Below are 20,219 nucleotides of genomic sequence, written 5' to 3' on the forward strand. Positions count from 1 at the left end.
AGTCTGAACCGGTACACGGTGAGTTCTCGCTGCTGGTCCAGAGACTGATTGCAATTGTCTTGTTCTTTTTATGCAGCTCTTCTTTAGGTCGCTATTGTTTCCGGAGCATTAACATAAACAGGTTGGCATTTAAGGACTGCGTATTACATAAACCTATGTTGCTATGTTTTATTACACTGCGTTTCCATCCTCAATAAAACATTTTTTTTTTAAAATTTCTCCTCGGTAATCCAATTTTCTCTCCCTGCGTGCGATGCGAGGGAACGCGAGTGAGCGACGGGCGGGCTTTGGAGCTCGGGAAGGGGAGGATCTGCGCGGAGAGGGCAGCGCGGGGCGGCCCTTCCGCCGTGTCACGGGAAGGGGCGGGAGCGGCGCTCGGTTCGAAGCGGGGCGGGATGGAGAGCGGCGGGACGGAGAGCGGAGCGGCAGCGGGCCTCGCGCCGGGCCGATTCCCGTTCCCCTACGCTCCGTACCGCATCCAGGAGCAGTTCATGGAGGCGCTGTACGGCGCGCTGGAGGCCGGCCGGGTTGGCATCTTCGAGAGCCCCACGGGCACGGTGAGGCGGCGGGGCCGAGCCGCGGCTGGGGCCGAGCGGGGCCGCGGCGGCAGCGCTGTTCACCTCGTTGTCTCTCCGTGACAGGGAAAATCGCTGAGCCTCATCTGCGGGGCCCTGTCGTGGCTCCGGGACTGGGAGGAGAAGCGGCGGCAGGAGGAGGCGCGGCTGCTGGCGCTTGGGGCTGGCGGGCAGGACGGGCTGACCCCGCAGCAGGCACGGCCGGACGGCGGGGGCGCGGCCGGGCAGCCGGACTGGGTCACGGCCTTCGTGCAGAAGAAAGAGGAGCGGGACATGGTGAACAGGCTGAAGGTGGGGGAGCGCTCGTGTGTAGAGGGTCGGGAGGGTTGATACCATGTGGTCACAGAATGGCTGGGGCTGGAAGGGACCCCTGGGGGTCACCTAGAGCAGCCTCTCTGCTCGAGCAGGCGGCTTTTTAGCATCTCCCGGGAAGGGGACTCCACCACCTCTCTGGGCAAACTGTTCCTGTATCCTGGATAATGAGCGGAAAAAACGTGAGGCAAATTTAATAGTGGTGTGTCTTTGCCGGCAGGTTGCCCAGGACAAGAAGCTACAGTGCTTTGTAACACTCAGTAGGTGAGCACTTGAGAAGTGCACCCTGTAATGGCAATTTTGTTTCTGTTAGTCTTTTTCTCTGTGCCCAGAGTGTAACTAGTGATACCAAGGGTTGAGGACTAAATCCACTTCATCTTGCCTACACTCCCTTTTTTTGTAGGAAGAGCACATCAGAAGGAAAAAGCGAGAAGATAGTCTTGAGAAAATTCGGCACAATGTGCAGTTAAAATACGCAGCAAAGAGGAAGGTGAGTTATTCCACAGAGATCAGAACTTTCCCTTTGGTTACCTTCAGTGTTGTTCATACTTGCTTATGTGTGACTTCACACTGACTTTTCCAACCCACCTGCTTCAGGAGCTCTTTGTATGAGGTTTCTGAAATAGGTCGTCCAAAATTATTTGTTATATTTTCTTTTAAAAGTGCAGATGTGCAAAACAATTTGTGCATTGATATTTTCCTATTATGGTTTTTGTGTGTTGGCAGAAATTATGTGTGTTCTGATTGCCTTCTGGCCCTCTGCTTCTATTTTGAAAGCTTTTAATACTCTTGAGGCCTTTCTGGGGAAGATCTCTTTTTTATGAGCATGTGTGAACAGTCTGTGAACTTCAATACCATTTTTATTCCAGAAGTACAGATATATATTTCCTCTCATTTAGATGCATAAACTGGCCTCAGTGCTCTTGATACTTTTTGATCATATGAGTCAAACTTCCCAGAAATACTCAGCTCAGGTCCTCAAACAGACAGATTTATTAGGCTGCCAGGCTATCAGTTCCTAGTGTGCTCCATCTCAAATACTGTGTAATGTTCTGGTCAACTCCTGTCAAAAAGGATATGACAGTAATAGTAAAGAATGGCAAATAAAAAACAAATGGAACAAAGAACTTGTCTCTTAGAAGAGGATGAAAAGCATGTGAAATGAGAAGCATGATGAAAAGCAAGAAAGCAAATGAGAGAAATATTACGGAGATTTGGAAAAGTGATTGATTCATCTTTTCTGTAGTGCTTACGAACTGCATTTTCTGTATAATGCCATAGTAGTAAAACGCTCATTGACAATTGAAGATACTGTTTTGAGAAGGAAAAATGAACTTTTCTGTGTCATGACACAAAAGTTAATCAGAAAACTGTTCTTTAACAGTTTAGTTGAATTTTTGTAGAGAGGTAGACTTGTGTTAGAGTAACAGTCACACTACTGGCAAAAAAACAGCTAGATAAATCTTGTTCTAAACCAGATGCTGAGCTTTGAGTTAAATGTGCACAGAGGGTTTGATTATGTCCTTACACATTTGTTTGTTCAGGTTTATTTACACACTATTTCATCTCAGGCAGATATCTTTTATGGGCCACTTCAAGCAATTAGTACTGGATTACATGAATATTTCATTGAGGGTCTATTAGTTCAGCAGGCCTTTTGCAGAGAAGGTCCTTCATGATTCCCCTTCATAACCATCTGTATGGGCAAGTCTTTGGTTGGTAACAGCTGCCTTCTGTGGGGCTGAAGATCTTCAGCCTTCTGTGAGGGACTGACCTGTACATGCCATAAAGCAACCCCTGTGCTACTCTTTTCATATAGGAAGTACTGTGCCTTTGTGTTCTTCCAGAGATGTGAGGAGGATGAGGCAAAGCGCCTTCTTCAGCTCAGCAAGGAGGTTCTTTCACAGGGATCTGGAGAGGGTGTTCTAGACCAGCTGGATCACAACGAGGAGGAGCTGATTCTTGCTGAATATGAGAGTGATGATGAAAAGAAGGTGGTATCTGGGTAAGGGCAGGGGCTGAGGGGATTCCATGCTAAGGGAACAATTTCTGTCCAATTTTTGTCTTGCCCTGATTAAAGCAGTTGTGCAGATTTTATTAAAAAGTTTTTCTCACCTTTTCAGACAGTGTAAGGTGGTGGTTGTTCTGGGGTTTTATTTAATTGGTTATTTGGGGGGATTTTAGTCTGGTTTGTTTTGGTTTTTAAACTATTGTTAGACTAATCTGAGTGACTTGAAGTGCTTTCTGAGAAAGTGCATCTTAAAATCTGTGGCAGTGCCCTGCCTTTATCCATGCCCAGCTTCACAAAGAGTGCCTCTGGATGCTGAGTGAATGACTCAAGATCAAGTTCCTTGCATTAGAAAAGCAAAATGGAACTCAGGACACCAGAGGAAGCTGTCAGTTCTGCAGATTAGCACTGGCATCTTTTGATACTCTGAAGGCAGAGATGCTCACATTTCTGAAGACAGAGCTTTGTAATGAAAACCCCATGCACACTTTTCTCTCTCATGCATTTGCTTTATGCAGAAAGCCAGAAACCATACTTCAGCACAAAAAGTCAAACAAATTTAAATTACGAATTTACTAATTAGTATCTAGACAGATCCTTCTGCCTTAAAATTGAAGAACACTTGACTGCTTTTAGTTATGTATGTAGTTAGTTTATCAAATATTGAAGTGCTGTTGCCTTTGAGGAGCTCTATAGCAGCTGAATGCTTTCCTGAAGCCTTTCTTTATGCAATATCTGGAGGGTGATAAATTGCTTCTACTAGGAAAGCTTTACAAAAATATATAAATAAGCCCACCAAAGAATAGTATAATACTAATTAGCTTATGCCTGAGGCTTAGAGGCCCCTGAATCTGAAGAAAGAAAAATCTTGAACTTTGAAACGAGGCACAGCCCAGGAGAGATTTTTCCTTTAAAGAGAAAGGCTTGACTTGATTATGCACATTTACACTGTTCTTAAGAAGTTAAGTTTTCTTTTACTACCTGAGATGAGTTCTGAGGCCCTTTTAGAGATTAACCATCTCTCTTAAGACCTCACTGTTGTGGTGTAGCATCATTTGATTCTTACTGAATCAAATGCTGCAAGGAAACTATTTGAGCTTTCTCTTTTCTTAGGCTGGAAGAAGATGACGATGATTTGGAAGAGGAGCATGTGACTAAGGTGAGATGAGGAAATTTAATAGTGCCACTTCACAGAATAGTGTAGGAGGTAGCAGAATTATGGCTTCCTTGCACCTTTCCAATAGTTAGGCAGTTCAGAAGGATTTAGGAACTAGCTTCCAAAACCTGACAGGTTTGTTGCTAAAGACAGCTAGTTCTGCTGTGCTCGTCTCCTATACTACACTGCCTGCCTAAGCAGCTTACTGTGCTAGCACTGCTTAGTTTTTGCTGTAGCTTGCTGTAAAAGCACACAGCAATAAATAGTTTTTTATTACTCTGCCATGGTGGGTCCCTGTTTTATAGAGACCTTGGAAAATTAAAGGGCAGCAAAGGCAAATGCAGAGGAGAAAACAAAGATGGAACTTTTGGCCTCAGCAGTTTTAAGGTGACATTCAAACGTGTGCCTTCCCTTGTGCTTTTGAGGGTTTGAGGAAGGTGAACCTGTTGAAGTGCTTGGCTGCTTCCTTATAGGATTGGTCACAGGTAGGGATTGGCTTCCATGTTCTTCTTGTCTTCCCTTTGTTCTTCCTCACTGCAGATCTACTACTGCAGCCGCACTCACTCTCAGCTGTCCCAGTTTGTGCACGAGGTGCAGAAAAGTCCTTTTGGCAAAGACACACGTCTGGTCTCCTTGGGATCCAGGCAGGTATGTGGTGGTGGTGTTCTCAAGGGACCCAGAACACATTGCCAGGAGCTGTGTGGATCTGGTGCCACAGCAGTCACCTTAGGGACTGGCTGAGTCTCCTGTTGAAAAACTAAGGTAGCCATGAGTCACAACACATCTGTGCAATGTACATTTTTCTGTGAACTCTGTTTTGGTCATTTGCCCTTTGATGTAAACAAAATAATACGTTTTACCTTTTCTAATATGGAGTGTTACAGATGTCTGAGTCATTGAGAAGGTGCTCCTCTTAGTAAACTAGTACTTCTGGCAGCATTTTTTAGAAGCTATTGTGTAGCTCTTTTTATCTTTTTTTTTTTTCCTAAGTTTTTGTGGGTTTCAAGCATGTTTGTGGCAGTTAGTATATACAATGTCTGACTGGTAGACTTTTCCTTTTTGGAATCTGGCCTGAGATTGCTTTAAAGAAAATATTTTGTTTTACAAAAGAGGGTGCACATGGGGGCACTCAGCTGTGAATTGACTCCCTTCCTCTTCCTCTCTTTGCACGTGCCAGAATCTGTGTGTGAATGAGGAGGTGCGACGCCTGGGTGCTCTCCAGCTCATCAATGACCGCTGCATGGAGATGCAAAAGAACAAACATGGTAGGAGTGCTACCAGTCTGGGGAAGCAATTCCTGATGAAGGTGTCACAAGAGTGTGGAGACAGTGGGCAGTGCCAGTCAACCACTCTTCTAGCAAGAGTGGTAGGAGCTTGGAAATGATGGGTTGGAGGAACAGGAATCCTTGGTGCTTTTCTTGATCTCCAGGCTATGCTGAGATTGAGATGAATTATCTGAGTGTTTTAAGCTGGTCAGGACTTCTGCATGGAAAGGTACTTGTATTTGTTAACTCAGTACTAGAAATGTTGGAAGATGTCACATGCTAAATCTAACTGGCAACAGTAGTGTTCACTGTGGAGATGGAAATGTTACTGCTGAATAATTTTTAAATAGTTGATAGGTCAGGAATACACAGGACAAAGCTTGCTTTGAAATCCAGGAGGTTCTGCAAAGTGGTTGTTCTAAGCTGTTGTGTGTTGCTCATAGCCTTCTTTTGATTTCTGCTGTTAGAAAAGAAGAGTGATGAGGAGAATGAGGGGAAGAAGAGACGTGTGAGTCGCACTGTGTGCCCATTTTATTCCTATGAGCAAATGCAGTTTCTCCGTGATGAAGTTCTAGTGGAAGTGAAGGATATTGAGCAGTTGGTGTCCTTGGGAAGGGAGACCAAAGCCTGCCCATATTATGGGAGTAGATTCGCCATCCCTGCTGCTCAGGTAAGGCGTAGCAGTTTTAGTGGCATTAATGCCAGGCACTCTAAGAATGAACTGATGGCCTGCTCCCTCATAGTACTGTTACTTAGGTTGGGGGAGTCTGTAAACAGGCTGTATTTCTGCCAGCTGTAGTTTTGCCCAGAAAGCAAAGGAAAATGAGAATTCCCATCAGAAGTTCTAAGAATGCTGTATGTATTGGCATCTTGAAATACTCAAACAGTTCAGCAAGTGTGAGGCAATACTGACATACAGGTGTACTCTTAGCTCTTACACCATTCTTCTTCCTTGCTGGGTTCTCTCTGAAGACATGCTTTCAGTGCTCCAAAGGAGATTTGGAAGGTAACTTGAGCCTATATGCAATTGTAGCATATGGGCTCAGGTTACCTTCTCTTCAGCTTACATCCCAGTGCCCCTCTTGAGCATGTGCTCCTGGTTTTGTTCCTGCCTTTCCCATAATAAGAGTAAGTCACTTGGCTGAATTCTGCATGACCCTGTGATACAGGCTGTTAATGAGTGGTTGTAGAATGCCTTAAGTTTGTAAGGATGAGAGCAGGAATCAGGGCAGTGTATTCTTCTGTAGCTGGTGGTGCTGCCCTATCAAATGCTTTTGCATGAGCCTACCAGGAACGCTGCCGGGATCAAGCTGAAGGACCAGGTTGTGATCATTGATGAGGCCCACAACCTCATAGACACCATCACCTGTATCCATAGTGCCGAGGTCAGCGGCTCTCAGGTGAGTCACAGCCTGGCCTGCTAATGGAGAGGGAGGTCTGCTTCCAGCAGTGCCCTTGCTTCTGTCATTTATAACAACAGCTTCTGCTTTCTATTTGTGTAGCTGTGCTGTGCCCACTCCCAGCTGTCACAGTACAAGGAGCGATACAGGTGAGGATCTTGGGGAGGAAACAGCTCAGCAGAGGCAAGGTCTGTGGCTGCCTTGGCTTGCCTTGTGGCTGCAGGGTCTTTCTTGCTTTTTCCCAGTGGAAAGTTACTGCATTAAGAGTTCTGCAGATGAAAAGACGCTTCCTTATCTCTCTCTAGAATCCACCTAAGTTAGATTCCTAGGGCTGGTATTAAGCAGCAAGAAGGGGATACCCTGAGGATTCTGTTTTCTCCTTATACACTCAGTTCCCTTCCCAATATCTTCCTCTAATCACTTCTACTTTGTGATGCAGAGTTTCAAAAGATTCAGTCTTTCATGTCTTAGTCTTAGTCTTTCATGTGCTGACTGGCATTATGGTAGAAGCAGGAAGCTCTGAGGAGGGGGAAGCTCTATGTGGGTTTTGGCTTTGCATCTTGCCATCCCTGCAGAGGCTGATTATTAGCTGATGGTTGAGTTCAGTGCTAATAACTCTGAAATTTTGTAGCATTATTGCAACAGGGTCGTGAGGTATCACTGCCATTGTAATAAACCAACTAAAATTAATATGCAAGGAGAAGTGCAATGGTAGTAACAGTGTGGGAAGCATGGGTAAGTGCTTTGGGATGACCTTGGGCAGGATATTCAGAAGACTGTGCCCTGTCACAAACAGGGAGAGTGAACCTGGAAGAAATCTTAGTTCCTGTCTCTCCAAAATGTTCATGTGCTTGTTTCTGCAGCTCAGCTGCTTCGGTTAGTCCCTGAAGAGGTTCTGGGGCCTAAATGTGTCTCATTTTTCATAGGAAGCGTTTGAAGGCAAAGAACTTGATGTACATTAAGCAGATCCTGTATTTACTGGAGAAGTTTGTGGCTATGCTGGGAGGTAAGAAAACCTTTTGTGTCCTCAGGGATACTGATAAATTCTGTTAGTGCCTCCTCAGGACACTGTCCCTCTTCCTCCTCTGCAGAGACTGCAGGGAAGTGTTGCTCATGTGTAGGTTCAGATGCCTGTGATAGTTTACTTTCCCAGGCTGGTTTGTTTGTGGAGGAGTGGTATCTGGTTGAACCCTTTTCTTTGTTTCACTAGCTGAGGAGCAGCAAATGACATTGTAAGTTGGTAGAGGCAGTTTCCTTCTCTTTCTGAGATCCAGTTGGAGTGGGGATAATGTAAGATGCTAAGTGAGGAATACATCAGATGTACAACAGATGTAGAACAGTGTAGCACAAAGAACTGCATGAAATAAATCTCTAGGTCACCGGGTAGTAAATAAATCTCTAAGTCAGCATGTGTGTCAGCAAGAATCTGCAGAATTAATCTTTCCTGACTGGTGCCTTCCCTCTGTAAGAAAATACTATTTTGCTTTGATTTTAGGTCCACAGGAATTTGCAGGGCTTCTTTTCTCCAAAGATCTGTTTGCTAGACTTTAGTATGTCTTGAGGAGGTAATGTCCTAAGTTCATATAGAACTTCCTCCATGCCAGTGAAATGCAGCCCTTTGGGACAGGGGCTGCAAAAGTGAGATGTGAGGTGGGTGTTAAACACTAGGACATAAAATACAGTGAGTGGCAGCAATTAATCCTATTCTGGCTGTTGGGCTCTGGGTGTGTAGGTGTCCTTAGATTTTCCCCTCCTCCCAGTTGCCTGCCAGCCTGTGTGCTTCTCAGCTCCCTGCTGCTGCACTGAGGAGGGGCGAGGAATGCATTGCAGTCCCTTCTCTTTGTCTTTGCAGCAGGATGACTACACAGGGTGTGAGCATTTCTGATCACCCACCCTACCTGCTGCTTCCTGCCACTTCCTGCCTGAGGGAATGCAGGTGATGTTCCTTAGGATAAAGCAGCACACTTGTTCTACAGTGTAGGGCTACTCTACAGGGTAAATGAAAACTGAGTGGAACTGATGTTTTGTCTGTATAGCTACGTTTTGCAGATATGTAGTTACTTCTTGGGGTTTTTTTGTGCACTGTACCTATCAAGCTCAGTCTTTAGTTTTGTGCCTAATTTTGAGATAAATTAAAGCCTTCCTTGAATTGGTTTAATGCTTTACAGGTAACGTGAACCAGAATCCTGGATGTCAGACAGTTTCTCAAACAGGTAAGACTGTAGCAAACTCCTGGGGTATGGAGCTATCAGTCAGGGACATGTTTATGGGCAATAATGGGTGCAGGCCCAGCAGCAGCTAATAATTTCTTTTCCTCTTTTCCCTCTTTCCTTTAGGGGTGGTACTAAAATCCATCAATGACTTTCTATTTCAGAGCCAGACTGACAATATCAACCTCTTCAAGGTAATGCAAAGGTTGTCTGATATGGCACAGGTGATGGTGACTTGAGATTATTTGGAGTGTGTGTGAGAGCTCGAAGTAGAGCCAAAGGTGACATGAAGAATCTGCTTTCTAGCTGTCTGTAGGCAAAGCTACACTATAAGGGCTGTGGATGCAGAATTTATGTTATTCCAGTAACCTAACTCCCCCCTTTAACCTCCAAACACAGCACCTTAACACTGTGTGTTTCCACTCTGGAATGCCATTGTAATAAACTGTTGTCTGCCTTGTAGCACCCATAAAGACCTGTGCACCTCTCCCCAAAAGCACACAGCCTTGCCTGGACAGGGATCAAGGACAGCAGGATGGGAGAAGAGGTGCTGAATGCCAGTTCATTTTCCTGTCTTCCTTCAACAGGTTCAGCGGTACTGTGAGAAGAGCCTCATCAGCAGGAAGGTACTTGCTCTGTCAGCAGTGTTCCACTGCTCTTTCACACCTGGAGTTTGAGATGGAAGATGCAGCAACTGGGTTTGAGCTTGTCTTCTCCACCCTGTTCTGCAAACAAAATGGTTCCTGTAAAAAGTACTATTTGGGCAGATTAGCTTATCCAGAGAAGAAATAAGCAATGCGGTGTACTGTGGTATTCCAGTGGGTGCCAATTCTGTGCTGCTTGGCCTCAAATCTGCCAGCCAAGTAGGCTGCATTGCACTGGAAGAACAAACATCAGTTTTGCTTTCAATTCAGTGGGTGGAGGAAGGGAGCTGATACATTCTGATCAGGTTGGTTTGTGAATACCTACTAAGGAACTTAATTGGTATCAGGCCAGGAAACCCGCCTTTATTTTCTCTGATTCCTGCTGTTGGTAGTCTTAGTCTTTCTGGCTTTTCCTTGGCAGCTTTTTGGGTTTGTGGAGAGATATGGGGCCCCTGCCTCAGCTGTGAAGATCAGTAAGGAGAACCAGAAACTGACTGGTTTGCAGAACTTTCTTCTGACCCTTCACCAGGGATCCGATAAAGAGGGTGAGTTCAGGCATCCTCTCCTTGTGCATCTGTGGGCAGAGTAAGGATGGGGAACCTGCGTCTCTCTGCATGAGGAAAGGGGGGGAAGCAGATTTGTAGAATGAGAGACTGGAGAAGGTGTCCTGCATGGACGTTTTTTAACAGCTCTCACTAGCTAACCTAGGCAACTGTTCATTTGATTAGTGAGGTCCCTTTCAAGCTGAATGATGTAATTCCATGTTCACACCACATGCACTCAAGCTTTGCACTTCTGTGACCTGCTGGCTCTGGGATGCACACCTACTGTGTGCAGTAGTTCTGCTTAGTGGTGACATCCACAAAAAACAGATCTTTCTTCTATTTAGCAATGAGACAGAATTTGGGTTTTTCCCTTTAATGGGTCTTTGTTCTCTGCCTGCATATGTGGGCCAGGTATTATGTTCCTGTAGAGCATTTTTTGTGCTTAGCCCCTGTCTTTAGAAGCGTGGCCTAAGTTGCCTGCCTCTCCTTTCCTTTTTGGGCCAGCAGGTACCCCCCAGAGCCCTCCCGTGGAGGCTGAGCATGACCAGCTCCGAACTGCCTCTCCACTGATGCAGATTGAAGGATTTCTCTCAGCCCTCACAAATGCAAACCAAGATGGCAGAGTCCTTCTCAACAGGCAAGGTACTGGAAAGGGTGAGCTGGGGAGAGATGGCATGAGTCAGTCACAAGCAGAGTGCTTTGCTGGCACTGAATAAGAGGCTGTGGGGCCCCTGCAGCAACATTTGTGCCATCTGTGATGTAGGCTGGCCAGCTTGGTCTGTCTGAGGATGCTTATGACCCCAAGGGAATTTTTAACCAAACGCATTGGGGCCAGGGTTTGCAGAGGTCTGCTCTCACTTGGGATGTCAATTTTTGTCCTTCTTGTTGTACAGCTCCAGGGAGATTAGGAAGCAGAAGGTAACTTGGCATTACCTGCTGCTGCCTCTCTGTGTTGAACTTACTTTGAGAGGTGGGGACCTGCCAGAGTGCCCATGTCAGGAAGGAGAATCTCATATCCCCGAGTATATGTCACAGCTAGCTCCTGAATGCTCTTCTCTCCTTTTCCCAGGCACTGTTGGTCAGAGCAGCCTCAAATTCCTCTTGCTGAATCCAGCTGTCCACTTTGCCAAGGTTGTGGAAGAATGCCGTGCTGTCATCATTGCTGGAGGCACCATGCAGCCGGTGAGGGAATAAGGATGCTGTGCTGGAGTTTTAGGAGGTCGGTGGTGCTGTCTGCGAGCCGCGGTGGAAAGAAAGTAGCCACTGAGCTTGTGGTAGAACTAGCACAGGGGGCAGTCGGAGGACCTCGTGACGCATCCGTAGCTCTGCAGGGCCAGGGATCATCCCCCAGGGATCTTTGCCCAAAGTCAGTGCTGCTCTCTGCGGGCAGAGGGCGCTGCCGCTCCGCTGTTGGGCCGGCCGGGGTCTCTGGCTGGGCTGGGGCTGCCGGTGTAGTTTTTTGGGACACTGGAACTTAACTTGTCTTTTATTTGTGGATCTTAGGTGGCTGACTTCCGAGAGCAGCTGCTGTGCTGTGCTGGCGTGGACCCTGCCCGTATTGTGGAGTTCTCCTGTGGTGAGTGTGTGGGGCTGGCAGGGAGGGCTCAGCAGCTGCAAGGGCTGCAGTTTGCCTTTAACACTATTCTGCCAGCACTCAAAGCAACGTGGCATTTTTCCTAAAAATCAGGGCAGCAAAGGGGTGTGAGTTCCCTTCCACTCTGAGCTTCCCCTGTGGTCTTGACTGGTATTGGTAGGCATGTGCCATGCCTTCTTCCCAGGGGTTGAGGGGATGTAAGTTGGAGCAGCTGAGAATATTTGCCTCTCTCACTTGAATGCAATTAAAGTTCTTCAGCTCATGGGGTTTGTGTCAACAGCAGTGATGTTGACTCTCACTATTTGTTTTTGTCTCCAGGACATGTGATTCCTCCAGAAAATATTTTACCCATCATCCTCTGCAGTGGTCCTTCCAACCAGCAGCTGGAGTTCACTTACCAAACCAGAGACCTGCCTCAGATGGTCAGTTTGTCCTTTGTCCCCTTTCTTGGGACCTCTTTTATGCTATATGTGCTTATATTTCAGAGCAGGGTACACTCTCTCTTTAAGAGCTGGGGTGAGCAAAAGCCATGGCAAGGGAAATGCCAAACCACAGGAGCAGCTGCAGGTATTTTGGCCCTTCTTCCTGTGGCAGGTCAGTAAGCACTCAAGGCCAGACATTAGGTCTGCTCTGCCCCTGCTGAGTCTCAGCCAGATGTGCTAACCAGCTCTCAACATCTTTTTAGTCGGACAGCTTCCATCCAGTAAGAGAAACCTCCTTTCCTGAATGACCATGGCTCCACAGCCATAACAGAAACCCTGGGCTAGGGAAGAAGGTCAAGCAGTGAAGAACTTTTTAGTGATGCCCAGTTCACCATGAGAGTTCTCACAGACCTGGCATATTTCCCACATTTTTTCCTTCCCTTAGGCATGTCATAAGGAAGGTGTGATCCTGGGATTGAACAGAAAATTAGAATGGCATTAGCTGGGGCTCCTGTCAGATGCAATATGCTCTAATCTCTCTTGCAGATGGATGAGACGGGTCGAATCCTTTGCAACCTGTGCAATGTGATACTGGGAGGTGTGGTGTGCTTCTTCCCCTCCTACGAATATGAGAAGCAGGTGTATGGACACTGGGAGAAGACAGGGCTGCTCTCCCGCCTGTCAGCCAAGAAGAAGGTGATTGTACAGCCAGGGAAGTTGTTACTTTCCATGGAGGTGTCAAAAACCAGACAATTCCATATGCATTCCAGGCGTCTCTCTGAGTTGTTCCCATAGTCTGCACAGCAAAGCAGAATGGATGTTTATCCAGCTAATCCCTTCAGTAACAAATAAATGATACTTCCCGGGCGGCTGAGCACTGAGCTGCAGTCTAAATGAGATTGATTGCAGCTATATATTCTTGAAGTGCACAGTCTGTGTAGTGGCCATGGGGGTAGACAGTCTTTGCTTTCCATAGCCAGAAGGCTTCTTCTCTTGTGGCTGGGGGGGCTGTTCAGATTGAGCTCCTACAGGGGATTTGTTTTTCCCAGGCTCATCTGTGTCCCTTGAGCACAGACCAGCACAGCCAAGGGCTAGGTAGAGTGATAAAACACTGCAGTTCATAAGACAAATGGCATTTTGCTATCTGCCAGAAGTAGAGATGAGAACTGAAAGACTAGCAGCAGTGACTCCTGTTGAAGCAGCGAGAAACATTAAACAGGGAGATCACTGCAAATATAAAATCTTTGCAATGACTCACAGGTATTTGAAAGCTGGGTATTGAAAGTCAGGCAGTTCAGGTTGCGGTGCAGGGATCTTGGATCATGTGCTAGGGGAAAGAAAAATAACATACACCCTAGCTGTGACTTCTGTTTACCAAAAGCTAATCAACTTACCACAGTCCCAGATATTTCACAGAAGGCTTGGCATTCTGGCACATGGGGCAGCCTGTAGATTTTTAGGTGGAAGCATTGTGCTTCATTTTCTCTGTGTTTGTAGAGTTACCATTCTGAGTGCCTTTCAGGTGTGTCCTCTCAGGGTCCCAGTGCTCTGCCTGGTTCTTCCAAGGCTTTGGACCACACAGTTTGTTCCAAATTTCAATTCCAGTTTGTTCTTGTTTAGCCTTTGCAGTGTCCAGCAAATTGGATGTGTGTTAGCAAGGCAGTTGGGTGTAAGTGGAAGTGTGACTTCCAATTGCCCACGTACAAGATCTTAGCAGGGAAGGTTCAAGGCTTTCCTGAGGTTGCTGTGGTGAAATCACACTGAGATTTATATACAAATTACACAGGGGAAGTTAATTTAAATCAGAGGCTTAAATAGCTACTTTTTAAGCTACTTTTAAGCTATTAAGTTAGTTTTGGCTTATATTTGTAATTGCCACTTATTTTTCTACTGGAAGACTGATTTTGACTAGTAAAATTTGATATTGCTTCTTGCTAACCAAATGAAAACACATTCTGTAAGTTCTTTAATGCTACAGAGAAGGTAAGTGTTGGATGTCTTCTTTACTAGGAAGACTGCTTGTGTTTTAGGCCAAGGTACAGCACCTAAAAATACAGCTTAATTAGAGGTTTTCAGTAACTAATTAGGTGTTCTAGAATAACATAAAGAAATATTACTTTATTTATGCTTTGCATATTTATTCACTGGGCAAGGGGAGCCACTGCTTGGAATGAACTGATGATTCAAATTGATTTGTCCTGTCCCTGTCCTCCAAGATCTTGCAGCTGTAGAGTCTCCTGCCCCCAGAGAGTCTTGGTTAAGAGGTGCACATTGCTTTTCTGCCTCTCAGCTCTTGGACGACTTGTAACTTTTTGCAGTACTGAACAAGTCTGCCAAAGCTGAAAGGGAATGTTGGAGGGGCAGGAGCAGCTGCTGCTCCCTTCAGAGCCAGCTGAAAAGAGCTGTAGTGCATTTTCCGGGTGGAGGGAAGGTCCTGGTTAAGTTAGTTTTCCAGGCAATTTTCCCTTCTGTGACCTCGGTTCCATATGCTGTTTAATGGAATGGGGATAAAATTATTTGCTTTCTTTAAACTGTTTGCTTCCTGTTGCTGTAACTGATGAACTGTGCCCGACAGATCTTTCAGGAGCCTAAGAAAGCCAACCAGGTGGAGCAGGTGCTGGTGGAATATGCCAAGTGCATAAAGGTAAGCTGACCAGAAAGGCTGGTGGGAGTGTGGCAGCCCAGTGGGTATGGGAATGCTGCAAAGGAGGGCACTTTTAACAAGGAAAGAGGGCTCTAGCCTAGGTGTGGGAGTGTTTCTGAAGCACAGAAATCTTCCCTGCTCTGGTTTAAGTTGCTGGTCCCTCTCCCACAGCGCTGCAGCCAGACAGGAGGACAGATGACAGGGGCCCTGCTGCTTTCTGTAGTTGGAGGCAAAATGAGTGAAGGGATAAATTTCTCCGATGACCTGGGAAGGTAAGGTGATTGCTCCTTGGAAAGCCAGCTCTGGCCTGTAGTGTAGTGACTCCAAGCATGATGGGCGTATCAGTACTTGGATAGATAGAAAACCCAGGGGAATGTGTGAACTTAGCTGATGCTTAGACCAACTGGAGGGTCTGCTGGGTGGTGTAAAACCTGCCTGTCCAGGCCCTTCTTCCATTGAATAATGCAGTTGGGCTTGCTGTGCTAGATAATCGCTTTGTTCTGGCACCCTGAATCCCTTCGCAGCTCCGTTCAGCACATGCTTGTCAGACTGCTGTGCTTTATTGCTGCTTTTGGTTTGCAGGGCTGGCTTTCAGGGGTGCAGTGACCTCTTAATTTATGTCTACTGGCAAAGTGCTCCAGGATGAGACACTAAGAATAATGCAGTCCTCCCTTGCAGGTGTGTGATTATGGTGGGAATGCCTTACCCCAACATTAGATCTCCAGAACTCCAGGAAAAAATGACTTGGCTTGACAAAACAATGGTAAGAGCCACTTACACCTCTGTCTCTTAATTCTGCTTTATAGTACTGACTCCCCAGCACATGAATCCCAGAGCTGCCTTCAGAGGTTTTATTTTCTTTGGGCTTGCCCTCATTTCCCAGGCAGTGTGGTACTGAGAGCACAGCCTTCTCCAGACTGCTCCTGAACAGGTCTAAACCCAGGGAGGAAGTCTGGTGGAGGGAAATGCCACCAGGACTTGCTGGCAACTCTTGAGTTCCAAGGGGAGCAAGGACCCTTCAACCCAGCAGGGATGGCAGGGCGGTAGAAGCTGCTTGCTGGGATCATTTGTCCCTTCTCCTTGCTCACTGGAGGTGCTGTTCCTGGGGACAAGATTTCTGCCTTCAAGAGAACCTTGGGTTGGCTCTTTGTGGATATTCAACACAGTTTTCTGACTGCAGCCTTTCTTCTGTTCCTCCTTACTCTCAGCCTGGGGTTTGCCTGGCCACCCGCTCACCCTGCAGGGGCAAAAGTATTTACCTCACTTTGTTATTAAGACTTCCCAATTTGATTTACATCTGCCTTGTGTTCAGACTTGCCCATTTCTTCTTTCCAGCCCAGAGCTGCTGGCCAGGCACCAAGCAGAGTGCTGATTGAAAACCTGTGCATGAAGGCAGTAAACCAGTCAATAGGTAATTCATCCTTCCTTGGACGGGCTGGGGGATACAAAATACACTGGAGGAGGAGGGTAGGAAAAAGGATACATTACAGATGATGGGAACATGATCTTCCTTGTCTGAGAACAAACAATTGACTGGGTCATTCTTTGTTTTTATCCTCTGTACAGGCAGAGCCATTCGCCATCAGAAGGACTTTGCAAGCATCCTGCTCCTGGATCACAGGTACGCACGCCCTGCCATCTTTAACAAACTGCCCCAGTGGATCAGGGAGAGGACCCAGGTGAAACCTGCCTTTGGATCAGCGTTTGCTGAGTTAAGAAAGGTCAGAACTCATTGTAGCTTTGTCCTGCTACCAACACTGTTCCCCACTGACCTCATCTGGACCTTTTTCAAGCCTTTCCTTTAGAGTAAGGCCAAGGACAAACTGCCTGGTTTTGTGTGTTCCCAGTTCCATCGAGGCAAGTTGGATGCTTTGTGATGTGGAGCAGAGAACAGATGGTATTTGTCATTGTGACTTGCACCTCTGAGGACTAGGTAAAGTAACACAAGTTGCTTTTGTTCTGTACCTTGGACTTCGTAAAATATCTGCTTTCTACCTCCTTTGTGGATGTTTTCTGTTCAGTATCTGAGTGCTGTGATGGTGAGACAGCCTTCAGCACCACAGCCAGGAGGGAAACTGGTTGTAGGTCTGAGGCAGGTGAAGACAGTAGCAGCAGACACCTACTTGTTTACAGATGTTAAAGTTTTATTTAAATTGATTAAATACTTTCAGTAAAAACAAGTATGGCGAGTACTTATTTAAGTACACTTAAGTATGGGGAGTAATAATTTTGACTGAACACATGTTTTTTTCCCCATCAACCACCAAGTGTAGGAGGCCTGACTGATCAATGCCATCACTGAGCTTTTCACAGGAATTGTAAACTAGCAGGCCACTAATTTATGTCATGTTGGAATAACACAGAGTGGTAATGGAGCAGCTGTGGGTAACATTTTTTCTGACCCTCTTTATGCCTTGCTTCAAGTGATCAATAGACTGAAGCAGTTCATTCTTTCAAGGGCAAGAAAGATATGGCCACAATACAGCACTTCTCCTTCAATCATGCTTAAGCACAGGATTGCTCTGCTCTTTCTAACCCCTAAGTTTATGAATTCAAAGTAACTTTCAGAGCTTTACTTTCATGGGGCTCTTTCTAGGGTTATGGGTCAGTGCTGAAGGGCAGCAATAACACCAGGGACAGCCACATACTCTCTTAGCTGTTCCCAGGTACCTCTTGTCATCCTGAGCAAGTCTCAGCCCAGGAGCTTTGTTTGCTTCCTTTTCAGTTTCGGCAGTTGGATGCTACCTCTCCAGGCTCTTCACAAGGAAGAAAGTACTTATGGCACAGAGCTGTTACCCGCTCCCTGTATGTTAATTAGCCCCACAGGGAAAGAAACAGCTGCCTCTGAGAAACTTCCACTGTGAGTCATGTGCCCCTTGAGTAGGTCCAAACCCCATTGTCTGCACAAGCTCTGCCTTCAGGGTGGGGAGCACCTGCTTCTAGCAGCTGGTGCCCTCCGTCCTGTGGCTAGTGGTGCTGGGCTGGACAGCTGGGCTCTCCCTTTACACACTCTTAACTGATGACACTTCCCACTTTTACCAAAGTGAAGGCAGTAAGGACCTGCTTCCTTCAACTTCATGGAAATTTTTCAGACAGCAACAGTTTCACACTAATACTCAATGGATCTGATCTATGACTCCCAGTCATCCTCATCCTCCTCACCTACAGGCTGCTGTGGGGGTGGGAGGGGTGGTATTGAGTCCGACATACGAGCAAAGGCACCAGCAGGACTGCCAGGTGCATCGGTGTTCCCAGAGGCTCCTGGTCCTTTCCCTGAAATACCTGTGAGGGAAGGAGATCACCAGTGAGTGACACCTGGGTACTAGAGACTACAGAGATTCAGCAAAGGGGAGGGGGAAAGCCATGCTCTCTCCACCCAGGTAACCAGAACAGCCAATATATTTAATGCTGCCACAGACTTGTGCCAAGGTGTCATTTAACTACAGCTCCCTTGAGCAAGTCCCTGCTGTTGTCTGCCCAGTGCTGAGGTGTGATCTTTGATCTAAATGCCCCAGGAAGCTGCTACGGCCTCAGGGCATCTCAAAGGCCCATAGGGACAGTGGGTCCAGCTGCCCAAGCCACTGGATTAAAAAAAAGATACTGCTGTTCCTTCTTCACAGGTAGCTTTCAGGGTCCATCCTCTAAAACACACAAACCCCTCCAGTGCCTCCAGATGGACTTGAGGTGGAGATTCCTCTGCTCATTCTCTGTAAAGACACTCCCAGCTATACTGTGGTACACTGCCCAGGAAAATCTGTTCCTGTGTCCAAGGCTGTGGCTGACACAACTTGGGTGCCGGGGTGTGCTCTCCCTCTTTCCTAGGCGAAAGGAGCAGCCCACATCGTAGGACAATACCTTTGCGCCTCAGCACCAGCTTGTTGAAGAGGTCTGACATCAAATCTCCACCTTGTCCTGTAACTCTCACTGAAACAGAGCAGAACAAGCCAGTGAAGAAAGATTAGTCTGAGCTAAGCATTATGGCAAAAGCATTTCCCTGCAATACTGCCTCCAGATTAAAGAAAAAACTCCAAACCTCTAATTTTGTATGACACCCCACAACTACAGTCCATTTTCAGGTCAGGAAAACAGTAGGCACAGCAGGTTTAATTGCATCTTCTGGGGAAAACCATGAGTGCAATTCATTGAGGGGCTGTGCATTTGCAGTCTCATTCTGCCAAAGCAGCTCTATACATCCCCTCCCCAGCTATCTCAACCAAGGTGCTTAAACTGGTTCAGCCTTGTCCCATTTGGCCCCTAGGGTTTCATTTGTGTGCCTGGTGCTGTGCATCACAGGTGAAACTTCACAAGTCCTGAGACAAATGCCCGTTGGGCAAGTTCACAGAGCTCTGGCTAAGTGATGAACACCTAAGACTACATCAGCTGTGAGGAGAGACAACTCCTTTCTGTTCTGTGAGTTCACTGTGCTCCTGACTTGCCTGCCTGCCCCAAGACCCACACCTCCCCAGGGCAAGGAAAAGCAGTTCTGCCGAAGACCCTCAGTACCTTGTTCTTGCTCCTTCTGCTTCTTTTTCTCCAGCTTCCTCTCCTTGACACTGCGAAGGTTGGCCTTCCCAATGCCCCCGGCCTGGCGGATGGACTCCAGGAGACTGGCACGCCCAGTAGAGGGGTTCACCACCTCCTTTGGGGCTCCCTGGACTGAAGCTGAAGGGACAGTAAGGTCAGGGAGCAGACCTGGGTCGGTGCATCAGCTAAAGGCTCAGCCGAATTCTCATGGAAAGGGCTACTCCAGTAGCTTGACAGCATCTCTTCCCAATACACCTCCCCACCTCTGTTGGAAGGCATGGGGTGGGGGGGCCCCAAGGACACAGGCTGAAGGCAAGGAGGCTGGTGCAGCTGTGGAGGAGCCCAGCCCTTACCTGCAGGCACTGTGTTGCTGCTCTCCTCACTCACTGTCTGAGCTGGTTCCAAGGGTACTGTGGGCTGGGGCAGAGGCGGTGGAGGAGGCACATGGGTTGGCATAACAGGAGGCGGTGGGGGAGGCGGAGGGGGAGGAGGTGGCAATAGCTCAGCACCTTGAAGATCTGAAACATGAAAGAAGTTGTTTCTGAGGAGTCCCAGAGGACGGCACATTGAGAGTTTCAGCTTAGAGCTTCACACACCTCAGCAGCAACAGATCAGTCTTCAGCACCTGCAGGAGAGCACTCCTGCCCTGTGCACCATCTCTTAACAGAAGGCAGGGCCAAGGCAAGAGTCTGAGATTCCCCTGCTCTCCCTCCCCAGCTGCATCCCACCCACACAAGGGCATCTTACCAGGCTGACACACAGTCCTTGCACACTGTGCTCCCTCCTCCCTAGCCATGCAGAGAGAGAAGGAGGGATGTAAAGGCTGCAGTCAGGCCACAACTTGAGCAGGTTGCAGCTTTCACTCAGGCCCAAGCCAGAGGTGCAACATCCATCATCCATCCAACATCCATCTTAACATT

The 20,219-nt window shown here is 47.1% G+C and overlaps 2 protein-coding genes across 4 annotated transcripts in view; one reads left to right on the forward strand and one right to left on the reverse strand.

Annotated features, from left to right (window-relative positions):
- The first annotated feature begins 455 nt into the window (after positions 1-455).
- On the forward strand, positions 456-16,710 carry DDX11 (DEAD/H-box helicase 11). 2 transcript variants are annotated; one of them, XM_062490986.1, is made up of 26 exons: positions 456-557; positions 642-866; positions 1,291-1,377; positions 2,735-2,892; positions 4,009-4,054; positions 4,592-4,699; positions 5,229-5,322; positions 5,784-5,986; positions 6,564-6,716; positions 6,819-6,865; positions 7,643-7,722; positions 8,885-8,929; positions 9,053-9,120; positions 9,514-9,552; positions 9,992-10,115; positions 10,620-10,757; positions 11,185-11,297; positions 11,619-11,691; positions 12,028-12,131; positions 12,678-12,827; positions 14,707-14,775; positions 14,947-15,047; positions 15,454-15,538; positions 16,111-16,186; positions 16,342-16,496; positions 16,623-16,710. In XM_062490986.1, the coding sequence occupies exons 1-26, from the start codon at positions 492-494 to the stop codon at positions 16,650-16,652; spliced, it is 2,637 nt and encodes an 878-aa protein (XP_062346970.1). In that variant the 5' UTR covers positions 456-491; the 3' UTR covers positions 16,653-16,710. The 2 variants fall into 2 exon arrangements, with proteins under 2 accessions (XP_062346970.1, XP_062346969.1); XM_062490985.1 differs by having other exon boundaries at positions 477-557; positions 5,229-5,316.
- Positions 16,711-16,904: 194 nt separating this feature from the next.
- Positions 16,905-20,219, reverse strand: part of WASHC1 (WASH complex subunit 1) — a 38,596-nt gene continuing 35,281 nt past the window's right edge. The window contains exons 7-10 of one of the 2 annotated variants that reach the window (XM_062490987.1): positions 19,653-19,817; positions 19,279-19,437; positions 18,631-18,699; positions 16,905-18,057 (exon numbers count right to left, since the gene is read on the reverse strand). In XM_062490987.1, the coding sequence (XP_062346971.1) occupies positions 17,906-18,057; positions 18,631-18,699; positions 19,279-19,437; positions 19,653-19,817 (545 nt within the window). In that variant the 3' untranslated portion in view covers positions 16,905-17,905. Of the gene's footprint in view, positions 18,058-18,630; positions 18,700-19,278; positions 19,818-20,219 lie in introns of those variants that run through there. The other variant, XR_009933123.1, reaches the window with a different exon arrangement.

The sequence above is a fragment of the Cinclus cinclus genome, chromosome 4 (genome assembly GCF_963662255.1).
Source record: "Cinclus cinclus chromosome 4, bCinCin1.1, whole genome shotgun sequence".
NCBI lineage: Eukaryota > Metazoa > Chordata > Aves > Passeriformes > Cinclidae > Cinclus > Cinclus cinclus.

Bases quoted from the DNA above. Each gene is read 5' to 3' on its own strand.
- DDX11 (XM_062490986.1), top strand. From the start codon at position 492: ATGGAGGCGCTGTACGGCGCGCTGGAGGCCGGCCGGGTTGGCATCTTC. The intron at 5,323-5,783 runs GTGCTACCAGTC...TTCTGCTGTTAG, and splicing joins AAAGAACAAACATGGTAGGA to AAAAGAAGAGTGATGAGGAG. The intron at 6,866-7,642 runs GTGAGGATCTTG...CATTTTTCATAG, and splicing joins CAGTACAAGGAGCGATACAG to GAAGCGTTTGAAGGCAAAGA.